The sequence below is a fragment of the Festucalex cinctus genome, chromosome 16 (genome assembly GCF_051991245.1).
Source record: "Festucalex cinctus isolate MCC-2025b chromosome 16, RoL_Fcin_1.0, whole genome shotgun sequence".
NCBI classification, from domain to species: domain Eukaryota; kingdom Metazoa; phylum Chordata; class Actinopteri; order Syngnathiformes; family Syngnathidae; genus Festucalex; species Festucalex cinctus.
Window position 1 is genome coordinate 11,819,886 of NC_135426.1, and position 18,865 is coordinate 11,838,750.

The following is an 18,865-nucleotide window of genomic DNA, read 5'->3' on the forward strand; positions in this document are numbered from 1 at the left end:
TTCAGTAAAACAGCCGGGAATGCTTCTGTGAAAATGGCTGGGAGTGAATGAGTTAAGAGGATTTTAAGAGAGTGATGAAATGGTACCTAAATATTACATCCATTTTTATTTTTTTTATTTTTTATTTTTTTTAGTATTCAATTAAAAGTAATTGAAATAAATATATACATATTCAGGGTTTTCCTGGCTCAATTTGAGGCACAAGGTGGTATCATCCTGACTATGGGCAACTACCGATATCAGGTATCGGTATCGGTGCCAATACCAATCTTTTTTTAAAGTATCTGTACTCGTGGTGGTGACTGATACCATTATCGGTTGCCCTCCAGCTGTTTTACAATCAGGAACTAGAAATGATAAATTATCTGAACATAATGTTGCAATTAATCTCATGCAAATATATTAAAGAAAATTAATTTATTGGGGTATGTAGGTCTTTCTTTAAAATTATCTGTCATTTTTGGGTGGGGAATTTGCGAGCGTTATCGGTATTTGGTATCAGTATTGGTGACTACTCAAGAGTTGCGTATCGGCCTGGAAAAAAAAAGTGGTATCAAACATCCCTAATCCTGACCATGCGCCATGACGTGCATGTATTCTGAAAATTATTCACTGTTTTTTCGTTGTTGTTTTTTTACAGGCAACATATAATACTCCAATGTTTGAATAATAATAATAATAATAATAATAATAATAATAATAACAACAACAACAATAGTTCCAATAAGAATATGACTATTATCATGTTAAAAGGGTTCTGTCATAACATTTCACGAGGGTTCAAAATATGAATTTGCGTTGCATGATGTGGCGACGTCTTAAAGTACGGCCCATCAAAGGCACAGAAGCTTTCATATATAAATGAAAAATGCATTCCAGCTTTATCAGCAAGACAACCCAGACGCCCGACAGACAGCCAGCGTCGTTGTCAAAAATGCACAATATATACAAACTGCAAATATTTTGCATTTCCACCGTGGATGAAATATTGACATCATTAATTTCGCTACAGGCACGCAAAACTCACCGCAAGTGCTCAAACGGAACAATGAGCGGAGACTTCATGCTGGATGGCCCAGCTGCAACACGCTTTTCTTTTTTTTTTTCTTTTTTTTTTTCAAATATAGTTCAGTGTTAGACAGATATTTATGGGTTTGTTCACCTTCGCCTGGCGACCCCTCTGCTGCCATCTGGGCTGATGATGCTGGGCACCGAGTTCCTGCATGTGCGTGGGCTTCCATTGGTGAAGTGCACTGGGCTCGCCCGCACATAAGCTGGAAACTCCTGGAGTTTGGATCAAGAACAAAATAAAAAATACATTGAAGCCGTGTTTAATGAGGGTAATAGGGACATTCATTCTTGTTAATTATTTGAAGAAAAATAGCATTATGCAAGTGACCTTCATTTAATCTTGCAAATAAAATGAGTCGTGATCGTGACTAACTGTCTGTTGAAGAAAAATGGAGGCAGCACCAACCTGTATGCCCAGACTGGATTTCATCAAATGGAACTGGTCCACTAGCTTCTTGTGCAGAGGCCTCATGTCTTGAGGTACGACCTTTTCGTGCACCGCCAAGCCGTATTCCAGAATGTGTGCCTGCAAGACAAAAAACAGCTGCTTTATTTACGTGTTCAGAAAGACAGAGTGGCACGTGTCGATTTCTGGGGGATTTTGAGCCGCAGCAAGCACTCAAGGTGTTTCATCCTTCACCTCCGCGGACTTGATTCAACTTTTTTTTTCTCCAAAGTTTCTACCAAAGAGGTCATGACGATGCGCAGTCAAGCGTAGCGAGCACCGCGCCGCTTCCTTTCTCCTCCTTCCTGCCTCGTTTGTTTCTTTTCCACGTGACCTAGCCGTCCTCCCCTGTGGCCATTCTTCAAACACGTCTTCTGCCCTTGCCAGCCGCCTATATTTCAATATTCATATTCAACATATGCCGCCTGCGCATCATCATGCCAACAGATGTGTCCTGTTTTTATTTCAGCGCTCTCGGTTTAGTGCACCTTTATTGGAGCAGTCAGACATCCAAAGCGGCGGCATTCAAGCAGTGCAATGTGCCTTGTTTTGTTTGGATGGTGTCCAACGTGGCTTTTTGGCCGCTTCTGCTCAACATTCACACAGTCATGTGTCACTGCCATTATAGTTTTTTCATTCATTACAACCACAGCTTAAGGTTTGATTTAAATCACCCCCTCTGGAATGCAACCCATTGTCACCATTTTTGAGAAACTGTTAAATGACACCAGTAAATGTTCAGAAAAGACAATTTTTTATGTACAGAAACAGTTTTTGGTGTTAACTAGTGTAAATTGATGGCTATTTTAAAATTCCTAGTCCAGGTAAAATAAATGTAGAATAAATTGGTGGACAAGTCTCGACGTTTAAAGTGATATTTTTCAATCAAGCTTATTCTTATTTTGACTATTTGATTAAAACACATTCAAAACATTCTTTAGAAATTAAAATTTAATCTCCTGACTGTTTGAACCTCACGACTCTGGCGAGACTCTGAAGTATCTGTTTAAGGTGAAGGGTAATGGGATTTTTATTAGGTTTTAGGTGAATTAATGAGTATAAATTTATACGTATAAGCACATACGCACACACGCAAAAAAAAAAGAGAGAGCAATGATGATAAGACGTTGAATCGGTAAGACTACCAAATGAACAATTCTGAGCTCTCTATTGAAAAAAAAATAATAATAAAATAAAATTAAATTTAAAAAAAAAAAAGAAGAAGAAATTAAAATTTAGTCCATTAAAAAATATTTAATTAATTTTTTTAATTAAATATTAATTACCAAGTTAGTTTTTTTTTCCTTTTTTTTTTTTTTAAATAAATTTGTATTTGGGTTTCAATTACAATTAAAATTAAATATTACACGGTTTAATATTTAGGTATTATTAAAGTTATTTAACAGTCATTTTTTTATATACAGGCCAAAAAAAACAACAAACAAACAGTGCTGCCTTGACAGACAAGACTAATTTGTTAAAAATTATAATTGAATATAATGTAAAGAATTCAACAGTTTGTACATCAAGATTTCTTGATCAAATCCAATTGGCAACCATAAGGCAGTTAATACAGTAATGCACACAAAGACAAAAAAAATAGTACATCTTGCACCGCCATTTGTGTTATACCCATTGCTTCAAAAATTGCAATTGTCGATTCAATGATAATTGCTAACATGTCAATGACGGTTTACATTGTTTGTTAGCATTAATCTAAGTGGGCTTTCCTAGGGCAAAGTAGTTAAATGTTGTCAAATAAGTGCTGACTGAATAAAAAGTTGCCTCCTGTGGTTGGTGGACAAGCCTGGAAATCAAGCATTTAGCATCCACGCTAATATTTGTGTTCAGAGTTGTGGTCAATGTTTGTAAAAAAAAAAAATTGTCTCACGTGAAAGAAAGCAATGTTTACTTCTTTTTCAAGCTGTTTTGTTTGCGTAGGGGGAGCCAGGGACACCGCATAAATAAACAAACAAAAAATACCTTACTGTGGCTTTAATCTATTGTTACCAACCTGTTCAAACATGAGTTCTCTCAGGCGCCCGATTTTCTCCCCGTCCTCGGGGTGATTCATCATGTAGTCCTTCACAAAAAAGGCCTGTGTGAAGACAAAACATCTGTTAGGCACAAACATGGAACAGCAGGAGGGTTTTTGTTTTTTGTTTTGCCTCCTTTGCCTTGTTACCTGAATCCCCACTGGGCCGACACATTCAAAAATAAAGTTTTATGAGCAAACTGACAAAGGAAATAAACATCCCAACTCAAACGGAGAACAAAAGTCCAGTGTGTTCATTGTTTTATTCTATAATTAACAAGTTCACGGATCAGAATTAAACAAGTGCAAGTTAAAAATAAATATGAAAAAAGGCCGAAAGCTCTTGATTTGTGCTAATTTGGTCATCGATGTCGCTCATTAGAAGACTGTGGTTCAACAAAAAAAATAATTGAAAAGAGGCAGCAAAAATAATCAATAGACGATGAGGTTTAATGGGAATTGCAAGGAGTGAGTGAGTGAGCGAGCGAGTAGCTCAGTCAATCATGGGAAAAAGTCCAATTAGAAATGGAACGAGAATGGGGAAGAGGTAAAATGAATCAGACAGCATCTCCTCCGCCGCCTCCCAAAAGGGCTCAAATTAAAGCAATAAATCTGAATATTAATAAGCACAATTTTGCCTTAATTTGTCGTGGAACGAAACTCCACAGCTGTCAATCGGAATCACGCTGGGAAATTAACGTTTTTTTTGCACGGCAAGGGTGGGCGGCACTTGCCGCGGGGTTGATTCAAGTTCCCGCAAAAGAACCTATGGTGAAAGCGCCGCTTATTATAAAAGTTTTCCCTCACTGTAAACATCTACGCGAAGGCCGCGCGCGCTCGGCACAAACGCCCGCCCGCCGCCGTGCCTCTCTGTGAAAAAGCCGGTTGCTATGCGACACCGTGAGTGAGTCCACTCGCGGCGTTGAGGATGAAAAAACATTTTCGAGATGGTCTTTTTCCTCCGCCTTGTTAAAAGACGGCACGCTGCGGCTCGAGCAATGAATGTTCCCTGCAGGATGATGCAGTACAAATGCTGTACTTCACTGGATTCATCCAGACCTCCATCTCCCCCTCTGGCCCCCATCTATCCATCTGCCGGCCTTGTATGCACTCATTTTTCTATATTCTTGGACTGCAGCTACGGAATAGAGTAGAACCTCCAATGGACCTGGAGCCAACAGACCTCTCACAGTGTCCAGCCCACTCTAAACAACCTCGAAGTAGCGGTTAAAATATGTTAATTCTCTCATTGCCGCACTTTGCCACTAGGCCAGTTAAAAAAAAAAGAAAAGAAAAAAAAGAAAAAAAAAAACGTAACTGGTCATGTTCCCAGATTGTACTGTTCTCATCATAGTTTGACATAAAACAGACTAGAACAGGATAAACCACACGTCAATGGGGCAGCCATGTTGGCAGAGGCAACTTTCCCATCAAAACAATAATATATGGAGCGACATGGCGGCTATGTTAGCAGGAGAGAGAAGTCGTGTGCATGTCTCTCGACCATGTTATTTTTTGGTAAAATACAGTTTTGTTTTGTTTTTTGTATCTATGGAATCAAATTGTAACGGAGGTGAAACAAGAAAACGTTAACGTTGTGGCTAATTATCCTACCCCCAAGCACCAACAAGATAATTAGAACTAAACATTTTAAGAAAAACGTCCCCTGATGCAAACGACAATGCGCTCTAATGGATGAGCCCTTGCTCCAATGAGTCTGATAACTGGCGGTTCCAATATTGGTGAGATTTTGCGCTATATGGCTATTGTGCAGAGTCATTTTTTCCTTTTAAACTGCCTTTGATCTCTAGACTTGAGGCAAAACCTTGATGCAAATACGTCTCAGGAAGAAACTAAAGCAGCGATGTCATCTATGCGATCAAGGAAGTCGCCTGGGCCTGATGGGTACTACCTCCTAAGTGTTATCAGGCCTGTATCTGTCTGCTGTCTATGGAGGATAGGACCAATCTTTATGAAACACTAATCAAGTTTTTGGCTCGACAATTTGAAAATACACTTCCTTGTTTTATCTCAGACAAGTCAACCCAGTCAGGAACAATTTGTGACTAATTTGACTTGTATTCTTGACAGTGTACACCAAACAACGGGTACCCAAGGCAGAGAATAATCCTCAAGCATTTTTTAAAATTGAGGTATTCAAACTATTCGAGGACTCATTTCACCCCTCCTCCAGTATATTCCCAGCTCCTATCACCTCCCCTCAGTCCAACCTTCATCCATCCATCTGTTTATCCCCCACTCACGCATCAATCAGCGCTCCATATGGCACCGCCACCCTCAAACCCTTCACCTTACATTCTCACCATCCATCCTGCCATACCTCTTGGTAACGGGCCAGCCCCCCGTTGACGGCGGCGTCGATGACCCCATTGAGGCACATGGTGAGGGGGTTGACGTTCTGCATCTGCCGGCTCTGGCATTGCGTGATCAGCGTGCGCAGCTGCAAGTTCTTGTTCTCGATCACCTCGATGGCGTTCTCCAATGGGCTCACCTCCACCTGGAATCACAATTACATTTTTCAGATCTGAGGATATGTTACATAGTGACTCATGTGACTGGAATCTCCCACCTCCACTGTTCCTATACAGTATATGCCAGCGGTTAGACTGAAGTTCCTTGTGGGCCACTTGGGTGCAGTAGTTGGAAGCTATCAATATCCTTAATGTGGCCTTTTAGGTGGCAAACAACTACTTACACTCAGCAAATTGAAGTCAGCAATTACTTGAGGTTCTTTAATGTGTGATCGTGTTGCTAATTTCCAATTTGAGCTCACTGCGCCTTATGCTCACAGGCTAATTGCTAATATGTCCTGGAAGCAGAGGTGTTTTTTTTTAACCTAGGCTCCATTTTTGGCACATTTTGTGGGCAATAGTGGGTGTTTACTTGAAACGTGCTGCTGTGCAGTTGCACATTGCAGGGTGTTTAAAGTTGGTTCAATTAAAAAGCCAACTGCCTGCATGTATTGTTAACAGAGGAGTCATTTGCGGGCCGCAAAACCAACACAACGTGCTTAAAGACGATAAAATGCCTTTCATCACCTTTTGCATTTATAATCTTTATATTTATTGTGTCTATAAAGAGCACAGCGGCTTTGAGGATGAAGTGCAATGTTTGCAAGAGCTAATTAGTATTGGGTCACTCTTGAATATGGTGCTTAAAAAAAGGTTCTTCCACTCACGCCGCATTTATTTATTTTTTATTCCCGTCACAACGATGCCTTAATCCTCTTTAATAGAGCTTTTGCCAGTGCCATATTTCATGTGCTATTGCACCACCGAGCTGTCATTGCTGCTTTTGTAATCCACAATTTCACACCACACTCTTAATTGTGCATTGGATATATCAGCACAGACATATGTTTCAGTTTGCACATGCTACTCACTAAGGAAATGCATTTAACAGCAGCCGTTGAGCGAGGAAAAGCTTTTTACAGGGAGGAAAAAAAAATAAAAATTCTTTCCTCTCAAAAATTGGATATTTGTCATGATGAAAGAAAAGCAATTAAATGTTTAGTACGGGATCCAATAGAAGCCGAGATGATTAGATGGAGCCAATAAGACCCAACTCATGACTGGGGTCATTACTGTTGTTCGGATCAATACGGGGGCTGTGCTCTAAATGGCAACCTGCAAACTCAAAAGTAGATTACGGGCGTCCTCTGAATGAGAACATTGTTGTTGTTGTTGAAGCTCACCAGCTCTCGTTTATCCACTTCAAACCACCGCGAGATGCCGGGAAGGCTCTGGACAAGCGTCAGGGTCGTCCTCTCCACCCACAGGCTCTGCACCAGCACACAAAACCACCGCCGTGATTGGCACGTGTGCTTATGTACAGTGAACATGGCATTTATGCACGTGCAACATTAGGAAATACACTTCTCGCCGGCCAAGCATCCACTTAAAGGGGTAGGTCACACGTCTCGTCTTATATCTGCGACCATCAATTGACGTTGCAGCACTTAGCTCGTCGGCTAGCATGCTCGTCAATATGTCAAGGTCGCTGTGACAGCACCGATTGCTATGGAAAAGCTATAAAAGCAACAGCAACTGTAAAAGCATAAAAAATAATGGCGATAATAAAATGGCAAAAATTATGGTAAATAGTAACTGTAAATATTAAACTGTACGATAAATCATTTATAACAGTAACAATTAAAAATGAGTTAATTTTAATAATAGAGAGAGAGAGAGAGAGAGAGAGAGAGAGAGAGAGAGAGAGAGAGAGAGAGAGAGAGAGAGAGAGAGAGAGGAGAGAGAGAGAGAGAGAGAGAGAGAGAGAGAGAGAGAGAGAGAGAGAGAGCTTAATTGAGCATAGCGCGTTTTGCTCAAGGACACTCCAGTAGCCAGCGCTGTGGATCAATGATGAAGGAGGCTCTCCTGACTCACTAGACAACCCACATGACCTTCATTGATTTTGTGCTTTTTAAGGCCACAAAGCCTCAATATGAAGGTACACGAAAACAACATGTAATAAAGCACGGCTGACAAGTACAACATGACCTTTGGCCGTTTTACCACCAACGATTGAAACATCTTAGCTCGTGCAGACTTAATCAAGGCTGATGGAACTCCATATAACTTGCGCGAGCAGCTTTTGATGCACTAAATAAGATAACATGCATGTTAATTCGAAGCGTGTGCAGCTGCATGCTCGTGCTCATCGTTGCTAAGCTGCACATGACCGCTCCATACTATAATTAGTTCAACAGGAGTCTGGATGAATAATACATATGCAATATACACACTCAATTAATACCGGTGTGTGCACATTCAAGCTGTGGTTGATGAGCAAGGTTTTAATGGAGGGAAATAGAAGCGTCACATCAGTGGGCAACACAAAAAGGACGCATTATCATAAAAACAGATATGACTGGGGATATAAATTCATATCATGTTTCATAGTCAGTCTGTCTCACTTCTTTGATTAGTGTAAAACAAGGCAAGGCACATATTTTATTTTACATTTTAAAAAAATCTCACGGTACGCGACAAAAAATAAAAAAAGTATATATACTGAAACGACACCCCTGAATCAATTTACTCACAAATTAACTTCCTCAATGCAAAATATGAGTGTTAAGTTAGCTATTGTGTTTTTTGTTTGTTTTTCAACATGTGGATCCACTTAACTCATTGACCGCCAAAAACATTTAATAACGATGAGTAAAATCATGACGTATGCCACCATAAACGTTAACTACGTTTGTTTTGTTTGTTTTTTAATCAATGGGCAGTGCAACGTCGAAGTGCAGCGCTGTCTGGTCAATGGGTTGTGGAATCACAAACACCCACTAACTATGGCCATCAGATGGCAGCATTATATCTCTTTTCAATGGGCTGCCGGTGTATGAAATTACAATGAAAAATGACGGAATCTGATGAAATACAACATTTTCAACGACGACGTGAATGATCAATGCCTTTGTCACATTAAACCTAATTCACATATTTTTCGGCACTCAACGAAAAATATTAGTGTCAAAGTCACTGTTGTGGAGAAAATGTATCTTTTCACAAAAAGCTTGTTTTTTCCTTATTTTTTCAATTTTTGCTCAATGTCACTCAAATGACCTCTTTTCAAATGGTAAGTACTAAAGAACGGAATAAGGTAGGTACCCACATTGTAAATATAGTAAAAGCTCACAATATTCTGTTTGCCTTGAAAGAGGAGTTAAAATGCTCGAAACTGGCTGGCACTGTTTTTTTGTTTGTTTTTTTTTAAATAACGTGTGGCAGTAAAAGAGTTAATGATTCTGTCATTAAATAAAAAATAAATAATCATTTGTGGACCAATTATGTGAAACTGGATCATTTTCCTCAGCATACCCGAGATCGCAGCGAATCGCTGTCGTATTAGATTACCTTGAACTCGTTCTCCTTGTCTTTGGTGCCCTTGTGAAAGGGCCGATCGTAGCGAAACCTCCAGATGTGATTGAACTTGTAGAAGCTCTTGATGTTGTCGGGCACGCCGTCACGCTGCAGCACGTCCTGGCTCTCGGGGATCGGCGTCACGGCGTAGATCTGCAAGTCTGCAAGCGCCGCGTTTTAAGGGAGACAACTCAAGACGGGAAGCAATAGCATCATTGTTAGAAGAGCTTCGCAGACTATCTGTCCAATCAGATTTCATCTCACCTCTTCAAATCCATCCAATCATTTTCTACTGCCCTCTTTTGGGTCACGGTAGCCAAAAGCCAAAATCAGACGTGCCCTATCAAAGCTGTGTCAGAATAGTTCCAAGACTTGTGTTACAAAAGTTGTATTCGTCTCAGCCAGGAAGTGTAGGATGCTCAGCATTTTAAGAGTAAAGTGGGATACTAAAGAGTGAATGTCTAGAATGTCTAAAGATGAATAAATAAATAATTAAACAGTATGCTATACATTTAATGTAAAAGTGCCATCTTGGTATTTCTTTTTAAACTGAAACAGCAAAATGAAAAATAATTTGTAGTACAAGAACAAACGCAACAAAAAATGCAATGACTTCAAAGTAAAACAATACAAATTGTCAACCCAAAAAAATAATGATGTAATTAAATAGAGGTCCTTGAAAAAAATGTGACAAAACTGGTTTAGGAAACAAATACAAACTGAATAATTGCCTCTTAAATCTAGTTAAAAATGTAAATAAATTACGAACTTTAATCCTAACATTGAATTGTTTTAAGTTAAGGAGTAACTTAAAATAATAATATTTTTTTCCCCCAATCTTTTCCAGGAATATAATCATTTTTGTGCAGACCTGTGTCAATCTATTACGAAACAATTCAGTCTACATGTGAAGGCCGTTATGTCAGGAAATAGTAGTCGCAATGCATGCAAAAGCAAAAGAGATAATTTGGAAAGGATACACTGCGCATCCGCCTGGTAGATGGTCTGGTCCGGCTGGTTGACGTGCTGCATGGCGATGGCGTGCGGGAACTCATTCAGCATCCGCTGCTGGAAGGCCTCCAGCCTCTCATAGTCGTGGCCACGGCACACAAACTCCTTGTTCTGAGGAGGGACAGCATGCGGTTAGATTGACATCTGGTGGAGGCATGCTGCTACTGCACAGCGGGACACTGAACATCACCTCACACTCAAGGACGCTCCTCTTGGAAAACGGGATTGTCCCTTTGGGCTTATTACTTCTTTGGGGACTCAGGAGGACAAATAAATGAGGAGTTTATAGTTTTTTTTTTTTACAGCTTTTCCAAGGTCAAGCATTAGTTCTTAAGATTTTGCAACACCTTGGAGCTGCAGTAAACATATTTACGGCACACGGGTTTACATACATTTCCACCTCATAAAAGATTTTGATTGTCCTATGAATAAAGTCAAATATGTTTCAATTATGTCAATGCGAAATGCACAGTTAACCCAATTTGCATAAGACAGTTTCCCAAATTTTACTGAGCCAAGGCACATTTTGCTTCAGAAAAATGTCAAGGAACACTACCAAACTAAATTGTGATAAAAAGTACAACAGTATACAGATAATGACATTTACATTATGATATCTATGGAGGACTTAAAAGCGCCCAAATAAATAAATACATAAATACACTCTGCCCTCACATTTATTTATTTCATGGTGCAGACGCTGTCAGCATGAAATGCGACATGAAATGTTATTCAAATGAGGGGGCGGTCCAAAGTGAGTCTTGGGTTGGACTATATATAGTAAATTTCTATCCCAGCACACCAGATGATTTCTGATTGCACACTAATGTGTTGTGGGTGGGCAGTGGTTGGAAATCACTTTTTTTTTTTTTAAATGAAACTGTATGAGTATTACTAATTTACTGTATTGAAAACACTTTTTTTTTTCTTTTTTTTTTTTTTTACCCGTAAGAAAAAGGGGAACTTCTTTCCATAGAATCCGACCCTGAAGAATTCTGGCTCAAGCCGTTGCTGGTCCATGATCTTGTCGTATAGCGACGCTTCCATCATCTAGCGAATCAAATGCAAATGTATGAATACCAAAAAAAAAAAAAAAAAAGACAATTCAAAGCCAATCTAATCATATTTGGCATGGGTTTCTCACCCTCATCTTGCTGAGGTTCCTGTAGTCATAGTAGGACTCGTACTGGTCAGCCAGCTCTCGGCATAGGATGATGCCGTTCTCCCAACACTGATGACAACAAACACATCGACCAATCTTCAACTCATTTGGTTGCACAGCTGAACTGAGTGCACTAGGAGGCACTAGTGGGTCAACTACAAAGCAAGGGAGCCAAAGTCTGTGCAGGGTCACGTTACATCTTGCTTATTAAATGGAAAGCTCTCCTTTCCGCTGCTGACTAATCCCTGTGCACGGGCAGCCTGCATCGAGCTAATGTACGTCTTTCTATCAGGGAAGTTAACAGGATTTATTTTGTGTGCGCCAAAGTTGAAGAGGTTCTTACTCCTGCCCTGATCATACTCGGCAGGGAAAGCGGAATTCAAGGTCAACTCCAAGTTGTTACCAATGACAGTTGCTGCTTCTTTTTTTTTTAACAGAAAATGAGATTAAAAAGAAAACAACAACAACAACAACATCAACCTGGATAGTAATGAAGGTTTGTACCGCTCACCTTGCCTCTGTCAAAGTTCTGGACGATGGTGAGGTGCAAAAACTCCTTCCTCTGCCACTCGCTCTGCATGGGGTAGTTGAGGAACTCCCGCAGGGGCCTGTCCGACCACTCCAGGAGCTCATCGTATAGCAGCAAGGTGTACGACGCCTCTGCATCGGTTAGGGGTCAGGGTTATTGTAGTACTTTACGAGCAAAATAACAAACTAAAAATTGAAAAGAAAAAAACAAAACAAAACATAATACATTTATAAAAAATGAAATAAAAATGAGACAGCTTTTGAGTATTAGCTCTAGCTATAACCTCGATATGCATCACATCAGCTGCAAGTTTGCAACTATGTTTGACTGCATTGTCCCTGTCAAATAATGATTTGAATTTTGAATTTCAATTTAGTTTACTTATAATTAGTGGCAGTTCTTGCAACTCAACAAATACACTATAAATAAAAAAAAACTAAAACTAAAAATACAACGAATAAAAACTAAACTAAAATACTAAAATGAAACATTTTCTAAAGAATAAAAAACAATGCTGATTTTTTATTATTTTTTTTGCTGCAGGTATAATTTGATTGATTGTAATCCATTCTTACTATGTCGAGCAAAAAAAAAAAAAAAAGGAAAGTGGTCAGACGAATGCGTGCAATATGAATTCACATGTATAACGGAACATATGGAGTTCCACAGGGTTCAATTATGAGGCTTCTGCTGTTTTCATTGGGTTCCATTTTAAGAAAACAGCAGTGGTTGTTTGAATGACGCATGTTTTGTAATGTTGAGCAATTCAAGTCTAACGAAATAATTCAACTTACGAAACACTTCTTTTCAATAAAGAAAGGTTGGGCGACGGTGTAGAGGAAAATGTTGGGGTTTAGTACCTCCAAGAAGATTAAGAAGCACCACATGAGAATATTTGGCAATATGCGCGTTAAGTTGTTACCTGTGTAGTTCTGTGCCTTAAGATGCAAGTCATACAGTTTATGGATGTAACGGATGTACATTTCCTCCTTGTTCAGTTCTGTTTTGTAGAAGTTCTGAGCAGAGATAACACATCAACCAGATTTCTTGTAATCACACAAATCCCAATCCAGAGTTTCACTGCCGCATACTCACCAATAAACTGACAGTGCATCCAATTTTCTTGCCATCCACTTCCCCCAGCTTCATGCAGTCCCTGACAAAAGTACCAAAGCAGGGAGGAGTGAAAACCCCCCAACATTCATTAACTTTGATTTAACGATTTGAACCGATCAGGCCCTTTCACCTGTAATCCAGCAACCGCTCCATTAATCGGGTGACGGTGGCGATGAGGGAGATGCCGCTCTCCCGCCACGTCTCGCGCTCAATCTTCTTCAGCAGGCTGTGGAAAGACAGATGTCAAGACGAATGAGGTCAGAAAATGCAAACGAGCGGACACGACGACACTCGACCCAACAACAAAATTCATTTTGGACCACAACGTCCTCACAAAGACGACAGCGAGAGAACAGAAGTGAAGAGCGTCTTACCTAGGGTACGGACCAAACAGAGGAATTCTACTCCAGGCGGGAAAGCATAGGCGGGATAAATTAATACCATTAATAGTATCACACACACACAGTGGTTAGTTTTGGGGTTAGTAGCGCGCGGAGTAGGAAATATCGCTGCCGTCTAAATAATAACAAGAAACCAAACACTAAATATGAGATGCTATTGCAACCAGGCTAAATTAAAGCAATTTAGAATGAAGGACATTATATATCTACTCATTATTCTACTACTGTATATATCGTGTTTAACATGAATAACGTGTAAACGGCTCACTCTTGAGGACTGACCATGAAAAGACTTGCGATGCTGTACAGGATGCACAATTTTTATTAAAATTACACCGAATGGAAGGCGAAATCCGTTAAAAGAGAACATAATCAAAGAAATGGGATGTACACGCACACACGCACACACACAAATTAGGCATGCAGGAGCACAAACCTGGAAAGACAAGGACGGAGTGGACCAAGACTGGACACAGACGCGTGTGTGAATATGAACACTGACCCAGACTCACCTTTGTATTAGCGACCCATAAATACATCAACAAGTCAATCAAACCGAACAAAGACTGTGTTTTTTTGTTTTGTTTTTTTTTGCTGTGGTGGCACGCACACACTGCTTTCTAGCAAGGCTTATTGTTGCTAGGATACCAAAGCTGTCTTCACACATCTCTTTGTTAGGCTTGACAAAAAAAAAAAAAAAAAAAAAGAATCATTTTGTGACATTGTTATAACTGTAAACGTGAGATTAGCGCATCGCTACGGCTGACAAGTCTCCGCTCCTTCTTGAATTGATCAGTTGATAAGACGCGAGCGACCCAAAAAATAATAACAATCCCATTCATGGTTTTGAGGACATTTGATGTTCTTTGCATTCAGCTTATGCAAGGATGACACTTGCACAATTTTGTGGCACGAATTGGCACGACTCGAGTCATGCCAGTGCGCGAACTAGTCGTAAAGTGGCGTGAAGTGTGCGTAAACCCGTTGTGACTGCGTGCCATGAAAAATTTTTGTCACCACAAAATTCCGCGACCGGGTCGTGACCTATGCGCAAAGTCGAAAACTGTTCATGAACTCGTCAGGATGATGTGGGAACGATGCACGCAAGTGCGCGCTAGTGCTGTGGCAGTGAGCGGCATGCCACGACTGTCACGAAGTGCCACGAATATATTTATATGTCATGCCCTAGGGATGTAACGATATCCAAATGTCACGATACGATATTCTCATGCTATGAAGCTCACGGTACGATAATTATCACGATATTGTGGCGGAGGTGGGCAATATTTAAAAAAGGCCACAATATTGTAAAAAACATGAGGTCATACTAAAAAAAGCACAATACACACCATTGTTATGTTATTATTATTATTATTATTATTATGTTATTATGATTATTATTATGTTATGTTGTTAATGCATGCACACATTGAGTTCCTCCACAGGCATATAATGTTCCACTCATCTGATAATTAGTGTAGATTTTTAAACATAGAAGGGCCAAAACATCCCTAATAAAAATTAAATTGCACTAAAAAACTAGCCACCAGAGGCTGCTAGATCTTCACACATGGAAATCAACCAGACTTTTTTAACAGATGTGTTGCATTTAAATATCGTGAACATGACGACGACGATATTGTGGCAGTTTTAATATCACGTTATTGCGCTTATCGTTACATCCCTAGCGTGCCCAATTCAGCACGACACCGTCCGAATCGCGCGAACCCGTCGTGCAAAAGTGGGAAGTGCGTAAACTATGCTCAAAATATGCGTGAAGTCGTCGTGCCAATGTGGACACGAATGGTTACGTATCGTGAACTATGTGTTGAACAGTGTGGGAACCTCCCAGTTCGTGCCCCAAAATGGCACAACTGGCCACGGCAAGATGGTGGCCAAAAGTCATGCATGTGTCAGCCTTAAGGTCCATGTATTGTACTCATATGCTCCTCAGTTGGAAAACAATTCAGTACAAACAATTTTCTAGTATCTTTTTTTTTTTTTTCCCCCCACAACTTCCACTTATATCTGACATTACTGAACACTAGAAAGGCAACTTCAGCATACTAGTAGGACGACTACATGATGTTACTACACTCCTAAAACTGTGTAACCCAAATCAATAAAATAGTGGTCCAAAAGAGACCAAGACAACGCTGGGTTATTTCTACCCAGTTTATTAGGTTGAGGATTTGATCTACCATGCTGGAAAATGCAAATTTTATTAGCAACATTTTAGAAATGAAGCAGCAAGTCAGGAATTGCCACATCAAGTCGCTCAAATGATATATTTTCCATTGTTGGGACATCTTACCCAGAGTGGGACATGAACCGTGATCCCACTTTAAAAAGTCTGTCGCGTTACCTTCTAAGCCATCCAGCCGACACCAACATTTGCTGACAATGTTACATTAAATTTACTTGAAATTCTTCAGTTTTTCCACAACTCACATGCTGTTGAAGAGCTCCCTATACGTCTCATCTCCTTTGCCTTCTGACATCAGGCTGTCCAGCTTGTCGATGAGCTTTGCCTCCACCTATATTTAAAAAAGATTTAAAGCTTCACCTTGCTTTTATTACTCAGCTTTGCGGGTTCAAGTTGACTTTATAAATGTGTCCCCACTTGGAGTTTTTCCATCAGTACCTGTTTAAAATTGCCGCTGCGCCTCTGCTCCCAATCCATCATGTCGTGGAAGATGGGGATCATGACATTCCTCAGGTCGGGCTGCGGCACCAGCGTCACCTCCAGGAAGGGACCAATCATGGCCGGGATGAAATTCAACTTGTGCTCCCCTGCAGAAGGCGTAGCCGTCAGCGGGTAGGGGGCAAGCACTCCATCTCACAACACTTCCCGGGATCAGCTCACCTAAATTCTGCCACATGCTGAAGATCTCACAGCCCATCATCACCCTCATGTCGCCGTACCTGCGCGGTGCAAGAACATGACGTGACAGGATGTTGGCGTGCCACTTGTCCACGCGAGACTTACTTTTCCAACGTCTTCTTCCTCTTTGAGGGAGAGAACAACTCCAGCTGAAGGCAGGGCTGGTTGATAAACAATACTGACAGGTAGAAGTACGAATCCCACACCTGAGAATCACACAAAAACTCAACAGACAGGCCGACAGTGAACATCAGTTTGATTTAAGGCCCATAAAAAAGCTTCTTAGTGAGCTTTTTTTTTTTTTTTTTTGGGAATGTATTTTTACTTTACCTTGTAGTCAAACTTGTCATTGAGAAAGTTTTTCCTCAGGGCTTCAGAGAGGTAGAGGACAGTGGTGATAATGACGCTGGAAGAAGCACCACAGAGAGTCACTTACAAGAATGTGTCACCTTGGAGTACAAAGTGCATCTAGACGAGAAACTTCTAGAGCGGGGATGGGGAACACTCGGAGTGGCCCCTGATTTATTTTTGGAAACAAAAATGTTTACTGCCGGGAGCTGTTTAAAGATGCAGTAACAGTGTTCACCACTAGATGGCAGACTGCACTTCTCCACCAGAGAAGACACTAGCAGGTCTGGTAAGAAGCCAGGGACAAATTGAATAATGTGTCTTTCAGGCAAAATAACAAGCAAATGATATTTTCACTGAATTTAAACTCAAACCTATCAGCCTAGCTTGCTTTAAGATGCTATCATCTATGAAAGCTTTCAACACTACAACACGGATCTCAAAAGTACATATACAGCATTTTTATTTTCTTCCCCAAAAACTATTGACAGTTCATTTGAAGCACATGAGTTACTAAATTTGTGTCCTCCAAAACCATGGATACATTTAACACTCAAGAGCGTATGGTGGCTTAACTGGACAAATGACATGTTTGTTATACTGTAAATCTAGTTATGAAGTGCACAATCTTGCAAGTGCTAATGGAACATTATGCTCCTCCAAGTTGCCTAATCCTGCTTTAGAGAACCAGAGGGATTCAATTTAGCATTAAACATGCACAAAATAGAGATTTGGTTTATAACAAGCAACAAGGCGGGCACGCTTACTTGTTGGTAACCAGCCTCATGACAGTCCAGTCTTTAGGGAACATCTCCGGTCGGATGAGAATCCTGAAGACCGTAAAGATCTGAAGGAGGAAGTCCTGGACACACCGCAAGGAAACATTCCAGTCATTAGTAACTTGTGCTACCATAGTACAGTCAGTACAGTAAGTTTCAAGCTTGGAAACAACTTTACTGATGCAAAATCACCAGTAGATGGCAGCACCGTTTTAGATATAAGATCAGGCCACTTTGTGTGTCCACTGGAAGAAATGACAACATTTTGTCAAACCGACCATACTGCACTATAGTCCTTTATGAAACGAGTGATATTATAAATAAATAGAATGTAAAGTAAATCATGATTGCTGATGTGCACAACTTGACCACCGGGGGCAGTATAATCACACAGACACAAATAAAGACATTGAATCTCCTCTTCTCCTACTAGTGTAAATAATTCTGTTCCACAATATTAGTAATTAGGCATCAAACAGCTTGAAGCCTCTTTTTCAGCTAGAAATGTTCACAACTTGCTAAAAATAAAAATAAAAATAAAATACAGTTCTGGAAATCTGAATTTGAATCCATTTTTGACCCACATGAAAGCGAACTAAACGACTGCCATTTGGTATTCCACTCAGCATTGCTGGTTTAATCCACCACTGCAGTACTGTCTGAGTGAGTCAGGGATGCGGAGTGAGCGCACGTACCCTCAAGTCGTCTTTGCTGCCGAACGCCTGCAGCAGCTGCTGGTAGTGTCTGTCACTCATCTGCCGCAGCAGCGCCAACAAACACGCCACAAACTCCCCCTGGCAAGATGACACGCACACACACGCACGCGGTCATCAAGTGTCAGTGTTGTAGCCTATACAGTTTTGTTGTTGTTCATTTTTTTTCTGCAAAGTTGCCAAAATAAATGAAGTATTTATCAAGTGTGCCCTTAATTAACTTTGTTGGACAGCTGCAAGATATGTGGAGACATGAGTGCCCCTCCCCTTCTTCAAGTATCCTTCAGGACGGAGTGATGATGAGCTCATCGTTGCACATCGCATCCCCCCTCTCCTGTGCGTTGCATTATAAATCTTAATTACTGCCATTTGTGTTAATGATGTTGGCACAATTATAGTCGCCACTGCAGCAACTTCATTTAAAATCTATAATTACTTGCCAAAAAGGAGAGCACGCCAACACACACACGCGTACACACATAC

The 18,865-nt window shown here is 40.4% G+C and overlaps 1 protein-coding gene across 4 annotated transcripts in view; it reads right to left on the minus strand.

The window, feature by feature from the left end:
- dock4b (dedicator of cytokinesis 4b) overlaps window positions 1–18,865 on the minus strand; it is an 84,701-nt gene that overhangs the window by 13,239 nt on the left and 52,597 nt on the right. For 3 of the 4 annotated variants that reach the window (XM_077499950.1, XM_077499949.1, XM_077499952.1), the window contains exons 25-45: window positions 18,365–18,463; window positions 17,658–17,752; window positions 16,873–16,948; window positions 16,648–16,748; window positions 16,525–16,583; window positions 16,303–16,451; window positions 16,110–16,195; window positions 13,632–13,658; window positions 13,388–13,483; window positions 13,237–13,297; window positions 13,064–13,157; window positions 12,124–12,272; window positions 11,595–11,681; window positions 11,396–11,500; window positions 10,420–10,561; window positions 9,434–9,600; window positions 7,267–7,353; window positions 5,893–6,069; window positions 3,531–3,614; window positions 1,478–1,597; window positions 1,163–1,284 (exon numbers count right to left, since the gene is read on the minus strand). In XM_077499950.1, the coding sequence (XP_077356076.1) occupies window positions 1,163–1,284; window positions 1,478–1,597; window positions 3,531–3,614; window positions 5,893–6,069; window positions 7,267–7,353; window positions 9,434–9,600; window positions 10,420–10,561; window positions 11,396–11,500; window positions 11,595–11,681; window positions 12,124–12,272; window positions 13,064–13,157; window positions 13,237–13,297; window positions 13,388–13,483; window positions 13,632–13,658; window positions 16,110–16,195; window positions 16,303–16,451; window positions 16,525–16,583; window positions 16,648–16,748; window positions 16,873–16,948; window positions 17,658–17,752; window positions 18,365–18,463 (2,183 nt within the window). The remainder of the gene's footprint in view (window positions 1–1,162; window positions 1,285–1,477; window positions 1,598–3,530; window positions 3,615–5,892; window positions 6,070–7,266; window positions 7,354–9,433; window positions 9,601–10,419; window positions 10,562–11,395; window positions 11,501–11,594; window positions 11,682–12,123; window positions 12,273–13,063; window positions 13,158–13,236; window positions 13,298–13,387; window positions 13,484–13,631; window positions 13,659–16,109; window positions 16,196–16,302; window positions 16,452–16,524; window positions 16,584–16,647; window positions 16,749–16,872; window positions 16,949–17,657; window positions 17,753–18,364; window positions 18,464–18,865) is intronic. The other variant, XM_077499951.1, reaches the window with a different exon arrangement.